This window comes from Macaca nemestrina, chromosome 20, assembly GCF_043159975.1.
Source record: "Macaca nemestrina isolate mMacNem1 chromosome 20, mMacNem.hap1, whole genome shotgun sequence".
Taxonomy (NCBI): domain Eukaryota; kingdom Metazoa; phylum Chordata; class Mammalia; order Primates; family Cercopithecidae; genus Macaca; species Macaca nemestrina.
In genome coordinates this window covers 16,670,882-16,691,635 of record NC_092144.1, presented here as the reverse complement: position 1 = coordinate 16,691,635, position 20,754 = coordinate 16,670,882, and the positions used below count along the sequence as shown (strand labels likewise).

Sequence of the window (20,754 nt, the reverse complement as noted above, 5' to 3'; positions counted from 1 at the left end):
ATCCCCATGCAGGGGAGGGTGGGAGCTAGGATGGAGCGAGTGGCAGGGGGTTCTCTGTTCTGAGATATCCCCTCACACCCAGGGGTCTGTTCTGGTCTTCCAGGTGCGCATCTGAGTCTCCCGGGTCAGGGCGATAAAGCAGGGAGAGCTTTTCAAGGATCTCTATAAATATTTCTGAGACCTGGCTGAGGAGGAGTAATCAATGGATCAAAAGATGAGAAAATCCAAACTAAAATAGAACAAACGTGCCGAAAAGGCCGAGCCCATCCTACATTAAATGAGTTGCCCACTTTTTTTTTTCCTTTGACGGAGTTTGACTCTTGTTGACCAGGCTGGAGTGCAATGGCATGATCTTGGCTCACCGCAACCTCTGCCTCCCGGGTTGAAGCGATTCTCCTGCCTCAGCCTCCCAAGTAGCTGGCATTACGGGCACACCACCAGACTAATTTTTGTATTTTTAGTAGAGATGGGGTTTCTTCATATTGGTCAGGCTGGTCTCGAACTCCCAAGCCCAGGTGCTCCACCTGCCTCAGCCTCCTAAAGTGCTGGGATTACAGGCGTGAGCTACCACGCCCTGCCGAGTTGCCCACATATTTCATACACAAAATCACAACAATCCTTTAACAACGGATTTATAGGTTACATGGGATGTATTTCAATATTTCGTACCACGTGGGCTGGGGGTTCGCGGCTGCCCGCAGGAGCCAAGAGTCTCCCAGGTTTCACTCAGTCCCTCGTGGACCGGGGCATTACCAGGGAAGACAGCAGAATATAGACATCAAAAACTCCGATCTAGAACCATCTCCTGGCTTTGAGACTGTGAGACTATCTACCTTCTCTAAACCCTAATCCCTTCCTCTGAAAAATTAGATTTAAGGCAGATTCTCCCAGGCACGTCGGTGCAGAAGGAGGAGCAGTTGCTCGGCTCACCAACTGTTTGGTTTGGCCTCTGGCGCCCCCTAGCGGCAAGATGAGTTGATACACCGTCGGGGCGGGGCCTAACATTCAAATGAGATGCAAACCACTCCTCTCGTGTCCGGTCTGCGGAAAGGGTTTCCTGGGAGGCCACGTGTGTCCGTGGAAACTAGCAAGCGTGACTACGGTGCGCGGGAGTCTGGCTGACAGGAGGAAGGTGGTTGGGGGCCTGGGAGGCCAGAGGGTCCTGAATACTGGATGACCACCTCATTTCATGCTCACCTCCACTTCCAACCTCCAGGTTGGAAAATTGACCCAGCTCAGGATCCTGGTGCTGTCTGATGCTTCATGTTCCAGCAGCCCTCTCTGGACTCCAGGAGGCACATCTGTGAAATGGGTGCATTGAGGCTGGGCGTGGTGGCTCATGCCTGTAATCCCAACATTTTGGGAGGCCGAGGCAAGTGGATCACCTGAGGTCAGGAGTTCAAGACCAGCCTGGCCAATGTGACGAAAGCCCGTCTCCACTTAAAAAATATCGGCCGGCGTGGTGGCACGCGTCTGTAGTCCCAGCTACTCAGGAGGCTGAGGCACGAGAATCATTTGAACCTGGGAGGCGGAAGTTGCAGTGAGCCAAGATTGCGCCCCTGCACTCCAGCCTGGGCAACAGAGGGAGACTCTGTCCCCCCGAAAAATAAAATAAAAATCACTTAAATTATCTGTACCTCATACCAGATTACCTTTTCCCAACAAATCACAGGCTATGCAACCTGTCAGCATTGTTACTATTGTTCCAGCCAACATGCAGTGACCAGCCGTCCCTGTCTGGGCAGTGAGGTTGAGGAAGTCCACCCTCTGTCCCTGTCAGGCCGTGTGACTTGAACTATATAGTGGAACTCTCCAAGTCTCACCCCCCCATCCCCACCTACCCACTCCCCACCTGTCTGAGCTGGAATGAGAAGGGCAGCTTAGCAAAAGGCCAAGGTAGATGAGTCACCATCTACCATGAGCAGAGTGGGGCCTGTTAGCAGGGTTAACATTCCAAGTTGAAGCCAGACACCCCCAAACTAGAGAATCATCCCACATACAAACAGCAGGACCAGACCTTGGTATCTGTGTTCCCGCAACCCCCAACAAATAACGGCAAAACTTAAGACAGCACTGTAATGAATTTTGGCCACCTTAGGTAAGTGTCCCCTTATTGTGGGATTTCATGTATGTTTCCACCTCCCCCACCAGGCAGGCTGTGAGCACTGGAAGGGAGAGCAGGGCCTGTCTTGGTCACCCCTGGGTTCTCAAAGCCCAGCACATAGACGGGCTCTCCACTGATGTTCCTCGAATGAATACAGGAAAGTATCTTATATCTCTGTATTCCCACCACCCACAACAAAACTGTAGCCCTGATCCAAATGAATTGCTGTGCCCCTCAATTTGAGACTTTTCCTTACCTGGAAAACATGGAAAATTCACCCTAACACTGGTGATGATGAACGAGTGAGTGTTAGTCTGAGGCCTGATGAATGAATGAATTAATTAATTGAAAGAAGGAACAGGTTCCTGCTACAGATGAGGAGGCCCAGAGAGGTTAAGGGATGTGCCCAAGGTCACACAGCAAAGAAGGAGGCCACCTGGAAAGGAAGGGTCACCCTCACCCCATAATCTTCCTTGGGGCCATTTTACCTACAAGGCTGAGGGCACAGGGCCCACAAACTCTTTTCAAGGGACCCCAGAATTTTCAAACCTGAAAAAAAAAAATTGATTCCAGGCGAGGTGCAGTGGCTCAAGCCCGTAATCCCAGCACTTTGAGAGGCCCAGTGGGCGGATCAGTTGAGCTTAAGAGTTCCAGATGAGCCTGGACAACATAGTAAGACCCCATCTCTACAAAAAATTAATTAAATTAAAATGGAGAAAGGACTTGAATAGACATTTCTCCAAAGAAGATATATGAACAGTCGAAAAGCCCATGAAAAGATGCTTAACATCATTAGTTATTAGCGAAATGCAAATAAAAACCACAATGAGATATTACTTCATAAGCATCAGAACGACTATTTTCAGGGAGGAGGAGGCTGGGTGTGGTGGCTCACCCCTGTAATCCCCCAGAACTTTGGGAGGCTGAGGTGAGAGGTTAGCTTGGGCATACGAAGTTTGAGACCAGACCAACATAGCGAGACCCCAACTCTACAAAAACATTTAAAAAACTGGTTGGGTATGGTGGCTCACAGCTGTAATTCCAACACTTTGGGAGGCCGAGGCAGGAAGATCACTTGAGGCCAGGAGTTTGAGACCAGCCTGGCCAACATGGTGAAACCCCATCTCTACTAAAAATACAAAAATTAGCTGAGTGTTGTGGCAGCCACCTGTAATTCCAGCTACTTGGAAGGCTGAGGTGCAAGAATCTCTTGAACCCGGGAGGTGGAGGTTGCAGTGAGCTGAGATCTCGTCACTGCACTCCAGCCTGGGCAAAAGAGTGAGTTCATCTCAAAAAAAAAAAAAAAAAAAAGAAGAAGAAGAAGAGGAAGAATGGTTATGATGAGGGAGGAGGAGGCTGGGTGTGGTGGTTCACTCCTGTAATCCCAGCACTTTGGGAGACTGAGGTGAGAGAATCACTTGGGTATAAAGAGTTTGAGACCAGACCAACATAGCAAGACCCCATATCTAAAAAAAAAAAAAATTAAAAAATGCTTAAAAATTATTCAGGCATGCTGTGCTTGCCTGTGGTCCCAGCTACCTGGGGAGGCTGAGGCAGGACGATCACTTGAGCCCAGGAGGTCAAGGCTATAATGAACTATGATCACACCACTGCAATCCAGCCTGGGTGACAGAGCAAGGCCTTGATGGAAAAAAAAAAAAAACAGTAGAAGAAGAAGGAGAAGGAGGAGGAGGAGAGGAGGAGGAGAAGGAAGAGGAGGAAGGCAGAAGGAAACACGTGTTGGGGAGGATGTGCAGAAAATTATTTTTAAAAACCTCAGACATTGCTGGTGGAAATGGAAAGTGGTGCAGCTGCTATGGAAAAGCTTGAGGGTTCCACAAAGAGTTAAAATCGAGTAACTATGTGACTCAGCAACTCCACTCCTAGGAGTCCACACCCCACAAGAGTTGACAGCAGTGAGTCAAGAAGATACCTGTGCATACACGTTTATAGCAGCATTAGTCACCTCCACCAAAAGGAAGCAACAACACAAATACCCATCAATGGATGAATGGATGAACACAATGTGTTCCAGACACGCTATGGAATATTACACAGCCATAAAAAGGAATGAGGCACTGATCCATGCTACAACCTGGATGAACCTTGAGTATATGATGCAGAGTGAGAGAAGCCAGAATGCCATCTCTTGTGTGACTCCATTGATATGAAATGTCCAGAATAGGCAAATCCACAGAAACAGGAAGTAGATTAATGGTTGTCAGCCTCTTGAGGAGGGGGAATGGGGAGTGACTTCTAATAGGGACGGGGTCTCCTTTTGGGGGGATGAAAATCTTCTGGAGCTAGACAGAGGTAATGGTTGGACAACACTAAATGCCACTGAATAAAATGGTTAATTTTATGTTATGTAAGTTTCATTTCGATTTTTTTAAAGTGCTGTGGGAATAACAGGGGGACTAGTTGGGGAAGGGATCCAGGATTCTCCCTAGCCTCCTGGAGGAAACAACATTTACCCAAAGCCTTGAAGGAGGTAAGTAGAGGGGAAATCACAGCCAATGACAGAGTCCCTGGGTTGAGATAAAATGAAAAGTGAATTTTTAAATTTTGTTATTTCTTTTTTGAGACACAGCCTCGCTCTGTCGCTCAGGCTGGAGTGCAGTGACGTGATCTCAGCTCACTGCAGCCTTGACCTCCTGGGCTCAAGCGATCCTCCTGTCTCAGTCCCTAAAGTAGCTGGGTCCACAGGCCTGCACCACCACACCAGGCTAACTTCCTTATTTTTTGTAGAGATGAGGTCTGGCTCTGTTGTCCAGGCTGGTCTCAAACTCCTGGGCTCAAGCCATCCTCCTGCCTCAGCCTCCCAAAGTGCTGGGATTACAGGCGTGAACCACCTCACCCAGCCCTTTCTCTCTCTCTCTCTCTCTCTCTCTCTTTTTTTTTTTTTTTTTAAGACAGAGTCTCACTCTGTCAGCCAGGCTGGAGTGTGCAGCGGTGCAATCTCGGCTCATTGCAACCTCTACCTCCCTGATTCAAACATTCCTCCCACCTCAGGCTCCCAAGTAGCTAGGATTACAGGGATGTACCACCATGCCCAGCTAATTTTTCTTTTTTTCACCATGTTGGCCAGGCTGGTCTTGAACTCCTGACCTCAAGTGATCCACCCGTCTGGGACTCCTAAAGTGCTGGGATTACAGGCGAGAGCCACCGCGCCTGGCCTCCTTTCTGTTTTTTATTTATTTATTTTTTTTAAATATTTATTTATTTATTTATTTATTTATTTATTTATGGCATGATCTCAGCTCATTGCAACCTCCGCCTCCTGGGTTCAAGCAATTCTCCTGCCTCAGCCTCCCAAGTAGCTGGGATTACAGGCTCCGGCCACCACACCCGGCTAATTTTTGTGTTTTTAGTAGAGACTGGGTTTCACCATATTGGCCAGGCTGGTCTAGAACTCTTGACCTTGTGATCCGCCCGCCTTGGCCTCCCAAAGTGCTGGGATTACAGGCGAGAACCACCGCGCCAGGCCTCCTTTTTCTTGCTTTAAACAACAATAAAATCGATGCTTAGGGCGGCAGGGGGCGAGGTGGTGCCCTTTTCTGAACTTAGAGAGCTGTGGGGTTCCCGCGATCCAGTCCCTCGTGGGGCCTCCCCGCCCTGTGTCCCGTGCCAGGCCCCGCCCAGCCAGGCCCCGCGGACCAAGAGGGGGCGCCCGCGGGGCCCCAGGAGGGAGGAGAAAAGACTTTGTCCCAAGTTTTCGCGGAGATTCGGCGTCCCCGCTGCGACCAGCACCCCGGAGCCCCTGTCCATCTGGCGACCCCCAGCCCAGCCCCCGAACTTTCAGACACTCCCTGCGGCCCCGCCCCCTCAGGGACCCACTGGGGACCCTCGGACTCCCCCCAACTCCCCTGCCCCCTAAAACCACTTCGATTCCTCAACTGTTCCCCCGGCCAGAGGGAACCCTCGCCATGTCTCGCTCTTACGGCGGCCGGGTGCTGGCCGCAATGACCCTGTTGGGCATCGCGGCGGCCGTGCTGACGGCGCTGGGCGCGCAGCTGCTGTTCCAGCTGCAGGCGGGCCGCGCCGAGCTGCGGGGACTGCGCGCGGACGGGCTGGGCCAGGAGCTGGGCGCCGGCCCCGGGCTGCCCGAAGACGCGGCCGGGGCGCTACTGCCGCTGGCCGCCGCGCTGGCCGCGCTGGTGCTGGTGCTGGGGTTCACCTGCCTGCTGCTCGCTGCGCTCTGTGGTCACCTGGGCGCCGAGCTGGCGCGGGGGCCTGGCCCCAGGAGGTAGGAGGACCGGCCTCACCGCCCCGGAGGCCCGGCTGGGGGCTGGGTGAACCTGGATGAGCCTCTTTCCCTCTTTTGGCCTCAGGCTGGGATGACAGCTTCCCTCCCCACTTCCCTCTCCCCACCACTCCGTGCATCTCTGCCTCCCTCCTTTCCTCTCTTCCTCCCTCTCTCCCTCCATTCTATATTTGTTAAATTTTGCGGCAGGCGCAACCACTGCTGTGTCTCCCGTTTTGCAGATGAGGAAACTGAGGCCCAAAGAGGGTCCAGGATCAGCTTGCCTGGATCTCAAACAGGGGAGGCTGAACTCTAAGGCTGTCTGGCTTGAAAGTGGGTAGGGGGCGGGAGAGTGCTGTACTTGAACTTGGTTCTGGGTAGAGCCAGCCAGAGCCTGTGTCCTGGCCTGAAATTGAGTTCCTTCCTCAGGGACCTGAACTCAGGGATGTGCTCATTGAGGGACCTCTATCAGGGGCAGTGGTTGCAGAAGGAGGAACCCTCCCTGAGCTGAGGACCCCGCTGTCCCACATGGTAGTGTTTCCCTCCAGAATGTCGGGGGAGAGGAGCCCAAATTCTAAACCAGAATTCTGTAGAAATTGAGCAGATGAGAACTTCCACTACTGGGGTAGATCCTATTCAGACCACACACCTTCCACCCAAGGGACAATGAAATGCATGGGTCCCATGGGTCAGCAAACATGTGTTGGGTGCCTGCCTGCAGGGGGGTGGGTCTGGCTCGGGGCATCAGAGACACAGCAGGGACCAAGTGGACCCAGACCTGCTCTCGTGGAGTCACAGAAAATAAGGAAACATAACAAGAGCCAGGCGTGATCATTCACACCTGCAATCCCAGCACGTTGGGAGGCAGAGGCAGGAGGATTAATTTGAGGCCAGGAATTTTTTTTTTTTTTTTTTTTTTGAGACAGAGTCTTGCTCTGTCACCCAGGCTGGAGTGCAGTGGCGCTATCTTGGTTCACTGCAGCCTCCACCTCTCGGGTTCAAGCGATTCTCCCACCTCAGCTTCCCGAGTAGCTGGAATTACAGGTGTGCACCACCACAGCCAGCTAATTTTTGTATTTTTAGTAGAGGCGGGGTTTCACCATGTTGGCCAGGCTGGTCTCGAACTCCTAACCTCAAATGATCCACCCACCTTGGCCTCCCAAAGTGCTGGGAGGCCAGGAATTTGAGACCAGCCTGGGTAATATAGCAAGACCTTCCCTGTACAAAAAGAAAAAAATAATAATTAGCTAGGTGTGGTGGTGCATGCCTGTAGTTCCATATACTTGAGAGGCTGAGGCAAGAGGATCTCTTGAGCCCAGGAGGTCAAGGCTGCAGTGAGCCATGATCATGCTTATGAATAACCACTGCGCTCTAGTTTGGGCAACATAGTGAGACCCCATCTCTAATAATAATAATAGCAGATGATAATGAGTGCTGAGAAGGAAAGAAGAGAGATGGGATAGAGAGGGGATAGGACTTTGGGATTTCTCTGGCGTAGGAGGGTTGTGAGTGAGGAGGAAGGTGATCTGATTTAGGTTTTTAATGACCACCTCTAGCCACTGTGCTGAAAAGGGGACAGGAGGGAAGGCGGCAGGAAGGGAAGGCGTCCACTTTCATTATACTGGTGGGAGCTGAGTGAGGATGGAAGCTCTCAGAGCCTCCATTTCCTCCTCAATAGTCTCACCTCTTGGGGTCGCTGTTTGTACCATCAATAACAGCACGTGAAACTCAGTTTCCTCATCTCTCAAAGAAGCTTGTGGTCTGTAAAATAATGGAAGCCAGGTGTGTAGCAAGTATCTGCACGTAGTAGCTGCTTCCTGAGTGTTGGGTGTTTGAGTGGACTCATGTATATAGATGGATTATAGGGGAAAGAGAATAGATGGTGGATGGATGGAAGGAAGGAGGGATGGATGGATGGATGGATGGATGAGGGGTGGATGGATAGTGAATGGGAGATGGATGACCAGTGGATGGGTGGATGAGGGATAGATAGGATAGCGGAGGGTGTTTAAATGAATGCATGGATGGGTTAATAGCACATGGTTAAATGAATGGAAGGCTGTATATGAGTGCTGGTCGAATAATCAGTGAATATGGATGGTAAATGGATGGTGAACACTGACTTGGAAAAATGGATGGGTGGATGGATGGAGCATAGATAAATGGATAGATATCAGATAGGTGGATGGTGGATATCTAAATGATTGTATGGATGGATGAATGGATGGGGCTGATGGATAGATAGATAAGTGGATGGATGAATGAATTGATAAGTGGATGGATGAATGAATGAGTGGATGGATGACTGGGTTGATGGATGGATAAGTGGATGGATGGATGGATGGATGGATAAGTGGGTGGGTGGATGGATGGATGGATGGATGGATAAGTGGATGGATGGGTGAACGGAAGGATGGATGGATGGATGGATGGGTGGATGGATGGATGGATGGGTGGATAAATGGATGGATGGGTGAATGGGCGGATGTATGGATGGGTGGATGAATAGATGAGTGGACAGATGGATGAATGGGTGGATAAATGGATGAATGGATAAATGGGTGGACAGATGGATGGATGGGCTGATGGATGGATGAGTTGATGGATGAATGGATGGATAGATGGAGAGTGGATAAGTAAATGGATATAAATGGGTGGGTGAGTAGATGGATGATGGTTAGGTACTGATAGATTTTGGGTCCCTGAAAGCTGGGTCCTTGTCTCATTTAAGCTGCTCTCCCTCCCTGTCCTCACTGACCTCCCACCACCAGCTCCACTTCCTGAACCCTTTATCTTCCTGCTTCCCTTCATTCCAGGTCGGACTGGTTTCTCTATGACTGCCGCCTCCTCAGACACGTGGCCCTTGGCCTTTTCTGCTGTGGGATCTCCGTCTACTTAGCAGGTGTGTGCTGAAATAGAACGTGGGGCATAGGATCCGGGGTTGGGTAGAGAGCAGCAATGGTCCCCTAACTGGGATCAACTCCGCAGACAGTCTCCTTGAGTTCAGCTCCAGGCTCTGACACTTCCTTGCTTTGGTGCCTTGGGCAAATTCTCTCTGTGCCTTGATTTCCTCATCAGTACAATGGGAATAACTGTCTTTACCTCACAGAACCACTTGAGGAGATTCTGAGATTTAATCCTCATGAAAGCCCATAGGACCAGGGATAGTGGCTCACATCTATATCCCAGCAATTTGGGAGACTTAGGCTTGGTGTGGTGGTACACACCTGTAGTCCCAGCTACTCAGGAGGCTAAGGTGGGAGGATCACCTAAGCCCAGAAGGTTGAGGCTGCAGTGAGCCATGATTGCACCACTGCATCGCACTCCAGCCTGGGTGATACAGCGAGACCCTGTCTCATTAAAAAAAAAAAAAAAAAAAAAAAGCCTGTGGATGGCATCTGACTCCAGTAGGGACTCCACAAATGCTAGTTGTCATCAGAACACTTCTGATTCATCAGTTTTATACATTTGTTTGAACAAAAATTTTCATGGCCTGGGTGGTGTCTAAAGATAGCATTTTGGCCAGGCGCAGTGGCTCACGCCTATAATCCCAGCACTCTGAAGGCCTGAGGCCAGTGGATCACCTGAGGTCAGGAGTTCGAGACCAGCCTGGCCAACATGGTGAAACCCCGTCTCTACTAAAAATACAAAAAAATTAGCCAGGCATGGTGGCAGGCGCCTGTATTCTCAGCTACTCAGGAGGCTGAGGCAGAGGAATCACTTGAACCCTGGAGGCAGAGGTTGCAGTGAGCCAAGATCACGCCACTGCACTCCAGCCTGGGCAACAAGGGCAAAACTCTGTCTCAAAAAAAAAAAAAAAAAGCATTTTACAGGTTGGAATGAGTGAAAGCTGTTTTGGTTACAAATATCAATCTCCAGCTCAAAAATGGCTTGAGAAAATTAAAAAAAAAAAAAAAAAGGATACCCCAGATGCCAGAATGTTCCACACTGTCCTTCCTTCCTGATTTATAATAACTTTTCTTCAATCAACTTTCTTCATCCATCCGGGCTGGTAAAGGAACCAAATCATTAAGTGTCTTTCAAGAGACTCCTAATGCCTTATATTTGTTTTAATCTTGAAACAAATGTGTTGATGATGCTGGGGACTCAACGCTGAATCATATATAAGTCCCTGCCAGCCCTGTAAACAATCTGATTTACAGGAAGAAAAAATATCCCACTGAATGAGAAACAGGATTTGCTATTACTGTTTTTTTTTATAGTCCCACCATAGAAAAATAGAAGTTTAAAAAGATATTTAGCCTGGGTGTGGTGACTCACGCCTGTAATCCCAGCACTTTGGGAGGCTGAAGTGGGTGAATCACTTGAGGGTAGGAGTTTAAGACCATCCTGGCCAACATGCTGAAATCCCCCCTCTATTAAAAATTCAAAAAAATTAGCTAGACCTGGTGGCAGGTGCCTGTAATCCCAGCTACTCGGGAGGCTGAGGTGGAAGAATCGCTTGAACCTGAGAGGTGGCTGAGATCACGCAACTGCCCTCCAGCCTGGGTGACAGAGTGAAACTTCATCTCAAAAAATAAATAAATAAAAAGACATATTTAAAATATTTTTAATGAGATGTGAGCCTAAGGTTCACTGTGGGAATTTATATATACGAAGTGCACGGAACGCTGCATAACTTTTGTTGTTTGACTTAATGAAATGCTCCAGAGGTAGTTTTTTTTAAAAAAAGGAGAAGGGATGGATGACTTATGCCTCTGAAATTATCAGGGAAGTTGGCCTCAGGTGCGGCTGGATCCAGGTACTCAAATTAGGTTATCAGAAATGCCTCTCAGCCGGGTGTGGTGGCTTGCACCTGTAATTCCAGCACTTTGGGAGGCCGAGGCGGGTGGATCACTTAAGGTCAGGAGTTTGAGACCAGCCTGGCTAACATAATGAAACCCCATCTCTACTAAAAATACAAAAATTAGCCAACCATCGTGGCACACACCCCTGTAATCCCAGCTACTCCAGAGGCTGGGGCAGGAGAATTGTTTGAATCTGGGAGGTGGATGTTGCAGTGAGTCAAGATCACGCCACTGCACTCCTGCCTGGGCAATAGAGCGAGACTCCGTCTCAAAAAAAAACAAAAAAAAGAAAAGAAAAGAAAGAAATTAGCCAGGCATGGTGGCTCCTGCCTGTAGTCCCAGCTACTCAGGAGGCTGAAGGCAGGAGAATCGCTTGAACCCACGAGGTGGAGGTTGCAGTGAGCTGAGATCGTGCCACTGCACAGCCTGGGTGACAGAGCGAGACTCCGTCTCAAAAATGATAATAAAAGAAAAAAGAAACAGAAATGCTTGTCACTTCACCTCTTCATCTGCTGTTCCCTGAGTGGGCATCTCTCTGAGAAAGTTGACTCTATCTGTAAGTACTTTTGACACGATGCCTGGAGCCATGAGTCTTTGCACAGGCCGACAGAAATATTAAAGACCTAGGGAATAAGATCTCCACATTCTAAAATACAAGAACAATTACAAAAGAAAAAAAAAAAGGTAACATTATGTCAGCCTCACTAAGCGTAAAATTGAGAATTCATTCACCTCCCATTTAGATTGTTTTTGAGGCTAGGTGACCTCATTCAGCAAGAATTCCTAAGCACATCCAACCAATCATCCATTCATTGCTAGCTAGAACTAAAAGAATAATTACAAAATCCCTTTCAAAATGTTTCCAGCAAAAGAAAAAAGTCCTTGGCCTTGCTTTCATATGTCGGACATCATGCAGTGTGATATCTTCCAAAGCAACAGTACAGAGCCAGAGAATGTGTATAAACAGCCTGGAAAGTGCCAAAAAAAAAAAAAAAGTCCCCCTTGTGTTCTGGGCCGCTTTCCTACCAATACCCGAGACACTGCAGGAAAATGTATCTGTCCCAATAGCCCAAGCTAAAGTCTCAGGGCTGACTCTGATAGGCTGAGCTTGGGCCATGTAATATTCCTACACCAATCACTAACATCATGGGAAGCAATTAATGCTCTGATTGGCTGAGCTTGGCCCAATGAGGACCTCACTGATGCCAAAGTGGGTCAGTGATCCCAAATCCACTCCGCAGTGTAGAGATAGGGACCAGACCAGGGATTCCCCACTGAGACTGATTCTGGCCTCAGAGGACTTTTATCACTACCTAGAGACATTTTTGGTGGTCGCCACAGAGTTGAGGGTGGGATGCTACTGACATCTAGTGGGTAAAAGCTGCTAAACGACCTGTGATGCACCACCACTAAGAATGGTGCCAACTGTATGCTGGAGAGGCTGATGGAGGGCTAGCTAGCGCAGGTCCTCAAAGTCCCTTCCTTTATTTTTTTTTTTTTTGTTTTTTTTCTCTGACAGGGAGTCTTGCTGTATTGCCCAGGCTGGAACCCAGCGGAGTGATCCCAGCTCACTGCAACCACCACCTCCCAGGTTCAAGCCATTCTCCTACCTCAGCCTCCCAAGTACCCAGGATTACAGGAGTCCACCATCACGCCCAGCTAATTTTTGTATCTTTAGCAGAGACAGGGTTTTACCATGTTGGCCAGGCTGGTCTCAAACTCCTGGCCTCAAGTGATCCGCCCACCTCAGCCTCCCAAAGTGCTGGGGTTACTGGCATGAGCCACCACACCTGGTCCCTCAAGGTCCCTTCTTATTCACATTGGCTAACTGAGGCCAGAGAGAGGCTGTGAATCTCTCAATGTCCCCCAAGCCTGGGGCGTGGCAAACCTGTGGGCACCGGACAGTAGGCAGCAGAGGCTGGCTCCCCCACCCTGACCCTCACCCCCACCCCAGGCAGAGACAGACAGAGATACAGGACCCTGAGAGCTGAGTTGCTGGAGGTGTTTCTGGTTTTGTTTGTTTAGAGACAGGGTCTTGCCGTGTAGCCCAGGCTGGACTTGAACTCCTGGCTCAAGCAATCCTCCTGCCTCAGTCTCCCAATCCAAGAAGCTGGAACTACAGGTGTGCACCACCATACCCAGTTAAGTTGCAGTTTCATTGTGGCAAAGTACACATAACAAAAACATTACCACTTTAGGTCAGGCGCAGTGGCTGCCACTTGTAATCCCAGCACTTTGGGAAGCCGAGGCAGGCGGATCATGAGGTCAGGAGATTGAGACCAATCTGGCTAACAAAGTGAAACTCCGTCTCTACTAAAAATACAAAAATTAGCCGGACGTGATGGCGGGCACCTATAGTCCCAGTTACTTGGGAGTCTGAGGTAGGAGAATGGCATGAACCCGGGAGGCGGAGCTTGCAATGAGCCAAGATCATGCCACTGCACTCCAGCCTGGGCGACAGAGCAAGACTCTGTCTCAAAAAAAAAAAAAAATTAGCATTTTAACCAGTGTATTTTATTTCTATTTTTTGAGGCAGGGTCTTGCTCTGTTACCCAGGCTGGAGTGCAGTGGTGTGATCATAGCTCACTGCAGCCTCCATATCCTGGGCTCAAGCAATTCTTCTGCCTCAGCCCCACAACTAGGCAAGCACTGCCATTCCTGGATAGTTTCTTATTTTTTGTAGAGACTGGTCTATCTATGTTGCCTGAGCTGGTGTCGAACTCCTGGCCTCAAGCAACCTCTCACCTCAGTTTCCAAAAGTGCTGGATTACAGGTGTGACCCACCTTGCCCAGCCTTTAACCACTTTGAAGTGTACAATTCAGTGGGATTTAGCACATTCACGGTTTTAGGCAACTATCGCTACTATCTGGTTCCAGAATATTTTAATCACCCAACAGGAAACGCTGTCCCCATTAGCAATCACTCCCCATTCCCCCTTCCTCATCCCTGGCAGCCACTAATCTACTATCTGTCTATGGATTTGCTTGTTCTTTTTTTTTGTTTTTTCTTGAGACAGCGTCTTGCTTTGTCGCCCAGGGTGCAGTGCAGCAGCACGATCTCAGCTCACTGCAACCTCCACCTCTCAGATTCAAGCGATTCTCCTGCCTCAGTCTCCCAAGTAGCTGGGATTACAGGCACGCGCCACCACGCCCAGCTAATTTTTGTATTTTTAGTAGAGACCGGGTTTCACCATGTTGGCCAGGTTGTTCTCCACCACGTGACTTCAGGTGATCCACCCACCTCAGCCTCCCAAAGTGCTGGGATTACAAGCATGAGCCACTGCGCCCAGCCGGGATTTGCCTGTTCTGTACATTTCAGATCAATGACACCTCACACTCTGTGGCTATTTGCATCTGGCTTCTCTCACTCAGCATCGTGTTTTCCTGTTTCATCCACATTGTAGAATGGAAGGGTGCCTCATTCCTTACATGCTGCATCATATTCCCTCATATGGGTATTCCACCAACAGGGATGGTTCTTTTTTTTTTTTTAGACGGAATCTCGCTCTGTCACCCAGGCTGGAGTGCAGTGTCATGATCTCGGCTCACTGCAAGCTCCGCCTCCCGGGTTCACACCATTCTCCTGCCTCAGCCTCCCGAGTAGCTGGGACTACAGGCGCCCGCCACCACGCCCGGCTAATTTTTTTGTATTTTTAGTAGAGATAGGGTTTCACCGTGTTAGCCAGGATGGTCTCAATCTCCTGACCTCGTGATCCGCCCACCTTGGCCTCCCAAAGTGCTGGGATTACAGGCGTGAGCCACCGTGCCTGGCTAGGGAGGCTTCTTAAGAGATAGAGCAGGTGGCTGGGCACAGTGACTCACACCTGTAATCCCATCACTTTGGGAGGCTGAGGCAGGTGGATCACCTGAGGTCAGGAGTTTGAGACCAGCCTGACCAACATGGTGAAACCCCCGTCTCTACTAAAAATACAAAATTAGGGCCGGGCCCGGTGGCTCAAGCCTGTAATCCCAGCACTTTGGGAGGCTGAGAAGGGTGGATCACGAGGTCAGGAGATCGAGACCATCCTGGCTCACACGGTGAAACCCCGTCTCTACTAAAAAATACAAAAAACTAGCCGGGCGAGGTGGCGGGCGCCTGTGGTCCCAGCTACTTGGGAGGCTGAGGCAGGAGAATGGCGTAAACCCGGGAGGCGGAGCTTGCAGTGAGCTGAGATCCGGCCACAGCACTCCAGCCTGGGTGACAGAGCAAGACTCCGTCTCAAAAAAAAAAAAAAAATTAGCCAGGCATGGTGGTGCATGCCTGTAATCCCAGTTACTCGAGAGGCTGAGGCAGGAGAATTGCTTGAACCCGAAAGACAGAGGTTGCAGTGAGCTGAGATTGCGCCACTGCACTGCAGCCTGGGCAACAAGAGCGGAATTCCGTCTCAAAAAAAAAAAAAAAAAAAAAGAGAGCGAGCAGGTCCCATTCTTCTCCAGCTCCAAAATCCCCCTAATCATTGCTCTTAGAAGAAAACACGGTGGGGCACAGTGGCTCACTCCTGTAATCCCAGCCCTCTTGGGAGGCCAAGGCGAGAGGATCACTTGAGCTCAGGAATTGGAGACCAGCCTGGGCAACAAAGCGAAACCCCGTCTCTACTAAAAATACAAAAATTAGGCTGGGTACCGTGACTCATGCCTGTAATCCCAGCACTTTGGAAGGCTGAGGCAGGCAGATCACCTGAGATCAGGGGTTCGAGACCAGCCTGGCCAACATGGTGAAACACTGTCTCTACTAAAAATACAACAATTAGCCGAGCGTGGTGGCGGGTGCCTGTAATCCCAGCTACTTGGGAGGCTGAGGCATGAGAATCACTTGAACCCAGGAAGCAGAGGTTGCAGTGAGCAGAGGTCACACCCCTGCACTCCAGCCTGGGTGACAGAGCAAGATTCTGTCTCAAAAAAATAATAATAATAAATAAATAAAACAAAAATTAGCCAGGCATGGTGGCGTGCACCTGTAGTCCCACCTACTCAGGAGGCTGAGGTGGGAGACTCACCTGAGCCTGGGGAGGTTGAGGTGGCAGTGAGCCGTAGCCAAGCCACTGCCTTCCAACCTGGGGTGACAGAGCGAGACCCTGTCTCAAGAAAAAAAAAAAGAAGGAGAAGAAGGAAGAGGGCTGGGAGCAGTGGCTTACGCCTGTAATCCCAGCACTTTGGGAGGCCGAGGCGGGTGGATCACTTGAGGTCAGGAGATCGAGACCATCCTGGCTAACATGGTGAAACCCCGTCTCTACTAAAAATTACAAAAAAAAAAAAAGAAGAAGGAAGAAGAACAAGAAGAACAAGAACAAGAAGGAAGAAGAAGGAAGAAGGACAAGAAGGAGAAGAAGGAGGAGGAGGAGGAAGAGGAAGAAGATGGAGGAGGAGGAGGAGGAGGAGGAAGAGGAGGGAGGGAAGAAGAGGAAGAAGAGGAAGAAGAGGCCTCCACCCCCATCTGGTCCCCAACATCCACTCCTTCCTTAACTCCTCCATCTCTCCCCCACCTCTCTTCTCCAGTTACACCACAACCTATTTATCTTTTGTTGTTGTTGTTGTTGTTGAGACTGAATCTCACTCTGTCGCCCAGACTGGAGTGCAGTGGTGTGATCTCGGCTCACTGCAGCCTCCATCTCCCAGGCTCAAGCAATTCTCCTGCTTCAGCCTCCCGAGGAGCTGGGATTACAGGCACCCGCCACGATGCCCAGCTAAGTTTTGTATTTTTTTTGTAGAGACAGGGTTTCACCATGTTGCCCAGGCTGGTCTCGAACTCCTGACCTCAAGTGATCCACCCGCCTCAGCCTCCCAAAATGTTAGGATTACAGGCGTGAGCCACTGAGCCCGGCCAGAACCCGTTTTGCTTTCTTCTGAGCCTCAGACACTCGGGCGTTTCCACCTCAGGACCTCTGCACTTGCTGTGTCCCCTGCAGCCGTTATCCTCCTCAGCTCTCCCAGAAGCTGCTACTTCTTCCCCCAGGGTCTCAGCTCAAATAGCTCCTCCTCAGGAAAGCCCCTGCCCACAGCTGCTGAAATGAGTCTCTTTCTGTTGTCTTCTTTGGAGGCAGAACTGTGCTTCAGAGCACAGACTCTGGAGCCCACCAGCCTGGGTTAAAATCCCACCTCTGTCACTTCCTGACTGTATGGCTTTGAAGAGTCTCCTAACCTCTCTGGGCCCCAGCTTTCTTCTCTGTAAAATGGATGTGATGATGATGCACGTGTGGGATGTGGGAGAATTAGATGCCTAGTCTATGTTCCAGTCCCGTGGCAGGGTTTTTCATGATTTCTCCGTGTGCGCAAGAACTCCCTGAGGGCTTGGAGGGCAAATGTTTGTTGACTAAATAAATGAAAGTCGTTTCCTTCCGCAGCACTGTCCATCTATGCCTTGCTACTTTTCGAGATCGAGACAGGTGCAGCAGCCGCTTCCATCCTCGGCTCGGGCGCCCTGGTTCTGGTGGCTGTGCTGACCCACACTCTCCTCCGGGCTGCTCGGGCCACCCGCCGTGGGCTCCATGAGTTGTCCCCGCCATCCTTTGAAGATGACCTCACCCGCCCTGCTGAAGTCTCCAAGGCCAGCCCCAGAGCTCAGCCTCAGCAGGGTATCCATCGTCGGACCCCCTATTCAACCTGTCCAGAGCCTGGGGACCCCTTTGTGTCCATGGCCACTGCCACAGCACCTGCAGCCCTGGGGGGAGGCTGGGAGAGCAGCCTGCCTGCAACCCGAATGCACCGGACACTGTCCGGCCTGGGGCACTGGGACGGGGTTACCCATGAGATGCGTCGAATGCTAGGCCATAGACCAGGGAGCACGGGGAAGGACTCTACACTGGTGTGAGCCCAGGGATAAGGAATAGAGACCTGGTGTAAGAAAAGGATACCATACAGATAGGTTCAGGTTCAGCTGCAGTAGCAGTAGGACTTGATTTTTCTCTCATTTTATTGCATACTTAGCTTTTGTCCTCAAGGTTGCCTCATGGCACAAAATAGTTGCCAGAGCTCCAGCCTTCACCTCCTCATTCTGAGGGAAAGTCAGAGGCCAGCGCTGGCTGGGTGTCTCCTGGAAGTCTGCCCAGGAAGCCTTGAAACCCTTCATTTTATATCCCACTGGCCAGAACAGAGTGAAATGGCCACACCTTGCTGCAGGGGAGGCTGGGAAATGTGGCTATCCAGATGGATGAGATTCTGTTATTGGTAGAAGGGGAGCAGGGGGCTTAGGCAGTGATTCTCTAAGTGTCTCCATCCATTTTACAGATGAGGAAACCAAGGCCCCAAGAGAGGCAGTGACTCACCAGGGGGCCCACGGCCAGGACTGAGCACCAGAGCCAGGATCCTCACCTGAACCCCGTAATCTCCAGGCTGCTGATGTGCAAATCTCAGACTCTGCAAAATCCGCTGCGCCCCCTTGGGCTGTGAACATTTCAAACCCATGTGTGCCAAGCTTGGAGCAGCCCAGGGCCAGAGGCACGGCTGGAGGGCTGGACCCAGGTTCCTGGCTGTGGACTCATGGCTGAGGGCTTAGCCGCTTTGTGCCTCAGTTTCCTCATCTGTAATATGGGGACAAGAAGTGGCCCTGTCTCCAAGGGCTCAGACGAGACACATGACTTCATGTAAGGCATTCTGGGGACCCCCACACAATAGGTCCTCGATGCGTGTTAATCGTTCTCATGCTGCTGCTGCTTGGGGTGTAGACATGGGTAGTTCCTGGGGCTCAAGGAAATAACAGAGGGGTCTCCAAAGGTCTCCTGTCTTTCACAACCCACAAATAAACTCCGATGTTCACTATCTGTGTGTTACTCAATATTCAATTGTGCCACCTGGCCAAGCCCAGGCCCATGGGTGGGACTTGGATCGGGGAAGGGAAGGGCAAGAGTGAGCGCCAGGCCATGCCCCTTGTAGTCCCCAGTCTGGGACGTGTGCTCCACCAGTTGTTTATATTTGGTTTTGGTTTGAGACGGAATCTTGCTCTGTCTCCCAGGCGGGAGTGCAGTGGCATGATCTAGGCTCACTGCAACCCCCGTCTCCCAGGTTCAAGTGATTCTCCTGCCTCAGCCTCCCGAGTAGCTGGGATTACAGGCACCCGCCACCATGCCTGGCTAATTTTTGTATTTTTAGTAGACACAGGTTTCACCATGTTGGCCAGGCTGATCTCGAACTCCTGACCTCAGGTGATCCCCCTGCCTCGGCCTCCCAAAGTGCTGGGATTACAGGTGTGAGCCACTGCTCCTGGCCTTTAAACAATTTTTTTGAGATGGAGTTTTGCTCTTGTGGCCCAGGCTGCAGTGCAATGGCCCAATCTCGGCTCATTGCAACCTCCGTCTCCCGGGTTCAAGCGATTCTCCTGCCTCAGCCTCCCAAAAAGCTGGGACTACAGGCAAGGGCCACGATGCCCGGATAGTTTTTACATTTTGTGTTTGTTTGTTTGTTTTCTAGACAGAGTCTCACTCTGTCACCTAGGCTGGAGTGCAGTGGGGCGATCTCGGCTCACTGCAACCTCCACCTCACGGTTTCAAGCGATTCTCCTGCCTCCACCTCCCAAGTAGCTGGGACTACAGGCAAGGGCCATCATGCCTGGCTAGTTTTTACATTTTTAGTAGAGATGAGGTTTAACCATGTTAGCCAGCTAGTCTCGAACTCCTGACCTCAAGTGATCCACCCACCTTGGCCCCTCAAAATGCTACAGGCGTGAGCCACCGCGCCTGATCTGAATTGTATACTTTTAAATGGTTGATTCTATGTTGATGTGATTTTCACCTCAACATCTTTTTATTTATTTATTTATTTATTTTTATTTTTATTTTTTTTTTTTGAGACAGAGTCTCGCTCTGTCGCCCAGGCTGGAGTGCAGTGGCCGGATCTCAGCTCACTGCAAGCTCCGCCTCCCGGGTTCACGCCATTCTCCTACCTCAGCCTCCCGAGTAGCTGGGACTACAGGCGCCCGCCACCTCGCCCAGCTAGTTTTTTGTATTTCTTAATAGAGACGGGGTTTCACCGTGTTAGCCAGGATGGTTTCGATCTCCTGACCTCGTGATCCGCCCGTCTCGGCCTCCCAAAGTGCTGGGATTACAGGCTTGAGCCACCGCTCCCGGCCTATTTATTTATTTTTAAGAGAGGGGTTTGCTCTGTCACCTGGGCTGGAATACAGTGTTGTGATCATAGCTCATTGCAGCCTCAAACTCCTGGGCTCAAGTGATCCTCCTGACTCAGTATCCAGAGTAGCTGGGACTACAGGCATGCACCACTACATCAGGTTAATTTTTGTATTTTTAATTTTTGTAGAGATGGTGTTTTGCTATGTTGCCCAGGCTGATCTCAAACTCCCGGGCGCAAACAATTCTACCTCAGCCACCTAGTAGCTAGGATTACAGGGGCATGCCACCATGCTCCCTTACGCACACACAAAAATAAAGCAAGGCCGGGGCAGTGGCTCATGCCTGTAATCCCAGCACTTTGGGAGACCGCAGTGGGCGGATCACAAGGTCAGGAGTTCAAGACCAGCCTGGCCAACTTGGTGAAACCCTATCTCTACTAAAAATACAAAAATTAGCTCGGCATGGTGACGCACGCCAGTAATTCCATCTACTCGGGAGGCTGAGGCAGGAGAATTGCTTGAACCGGGACCCAAGAGG

General features: G+C 50.4%; 1 protein-coding gene across 2 annotated transcripts; it reads left to right on the top strand.

Moving 5' to 3' along the window:
• Window positions 1-5,800: 5,800 nt before the first annotated feature.
• Window positions 5,801-19,115, top strand: LOC105489943 (transmembrane protein 221). Of its 2 annotated transcripts, XM_011755202.3 has the most exons (4): window positions 5,806-6,350; window positions 9,164-9,249; window positions 17,497-17,727; window positions 18,380-19,110. In XM_011755202.3, the coding sequence occupies exons 1-4, from the start codon at window positions 6,031-6,033 to the stop codon at window positions 18,439-18,441; spliced, it is 699 nt and encodes a 232-aa protein (XP_011753504.1). In that variant the 5' UTR covers window positions 5,806-6,030; the 3' UTR covers window positions 18,442-19,110. The 2 variants fall into 2 exon arrangements, with proteins under 2 accessions (XP_011753438.2, XP_011753504.1); XM_011755136.3 differs by having other exon boundaries at window positions 5,801-6,350; window positions 17,497-19,115.
• Window positions 19,116-20,754: the final 1,639 nt, after the last annotated feature.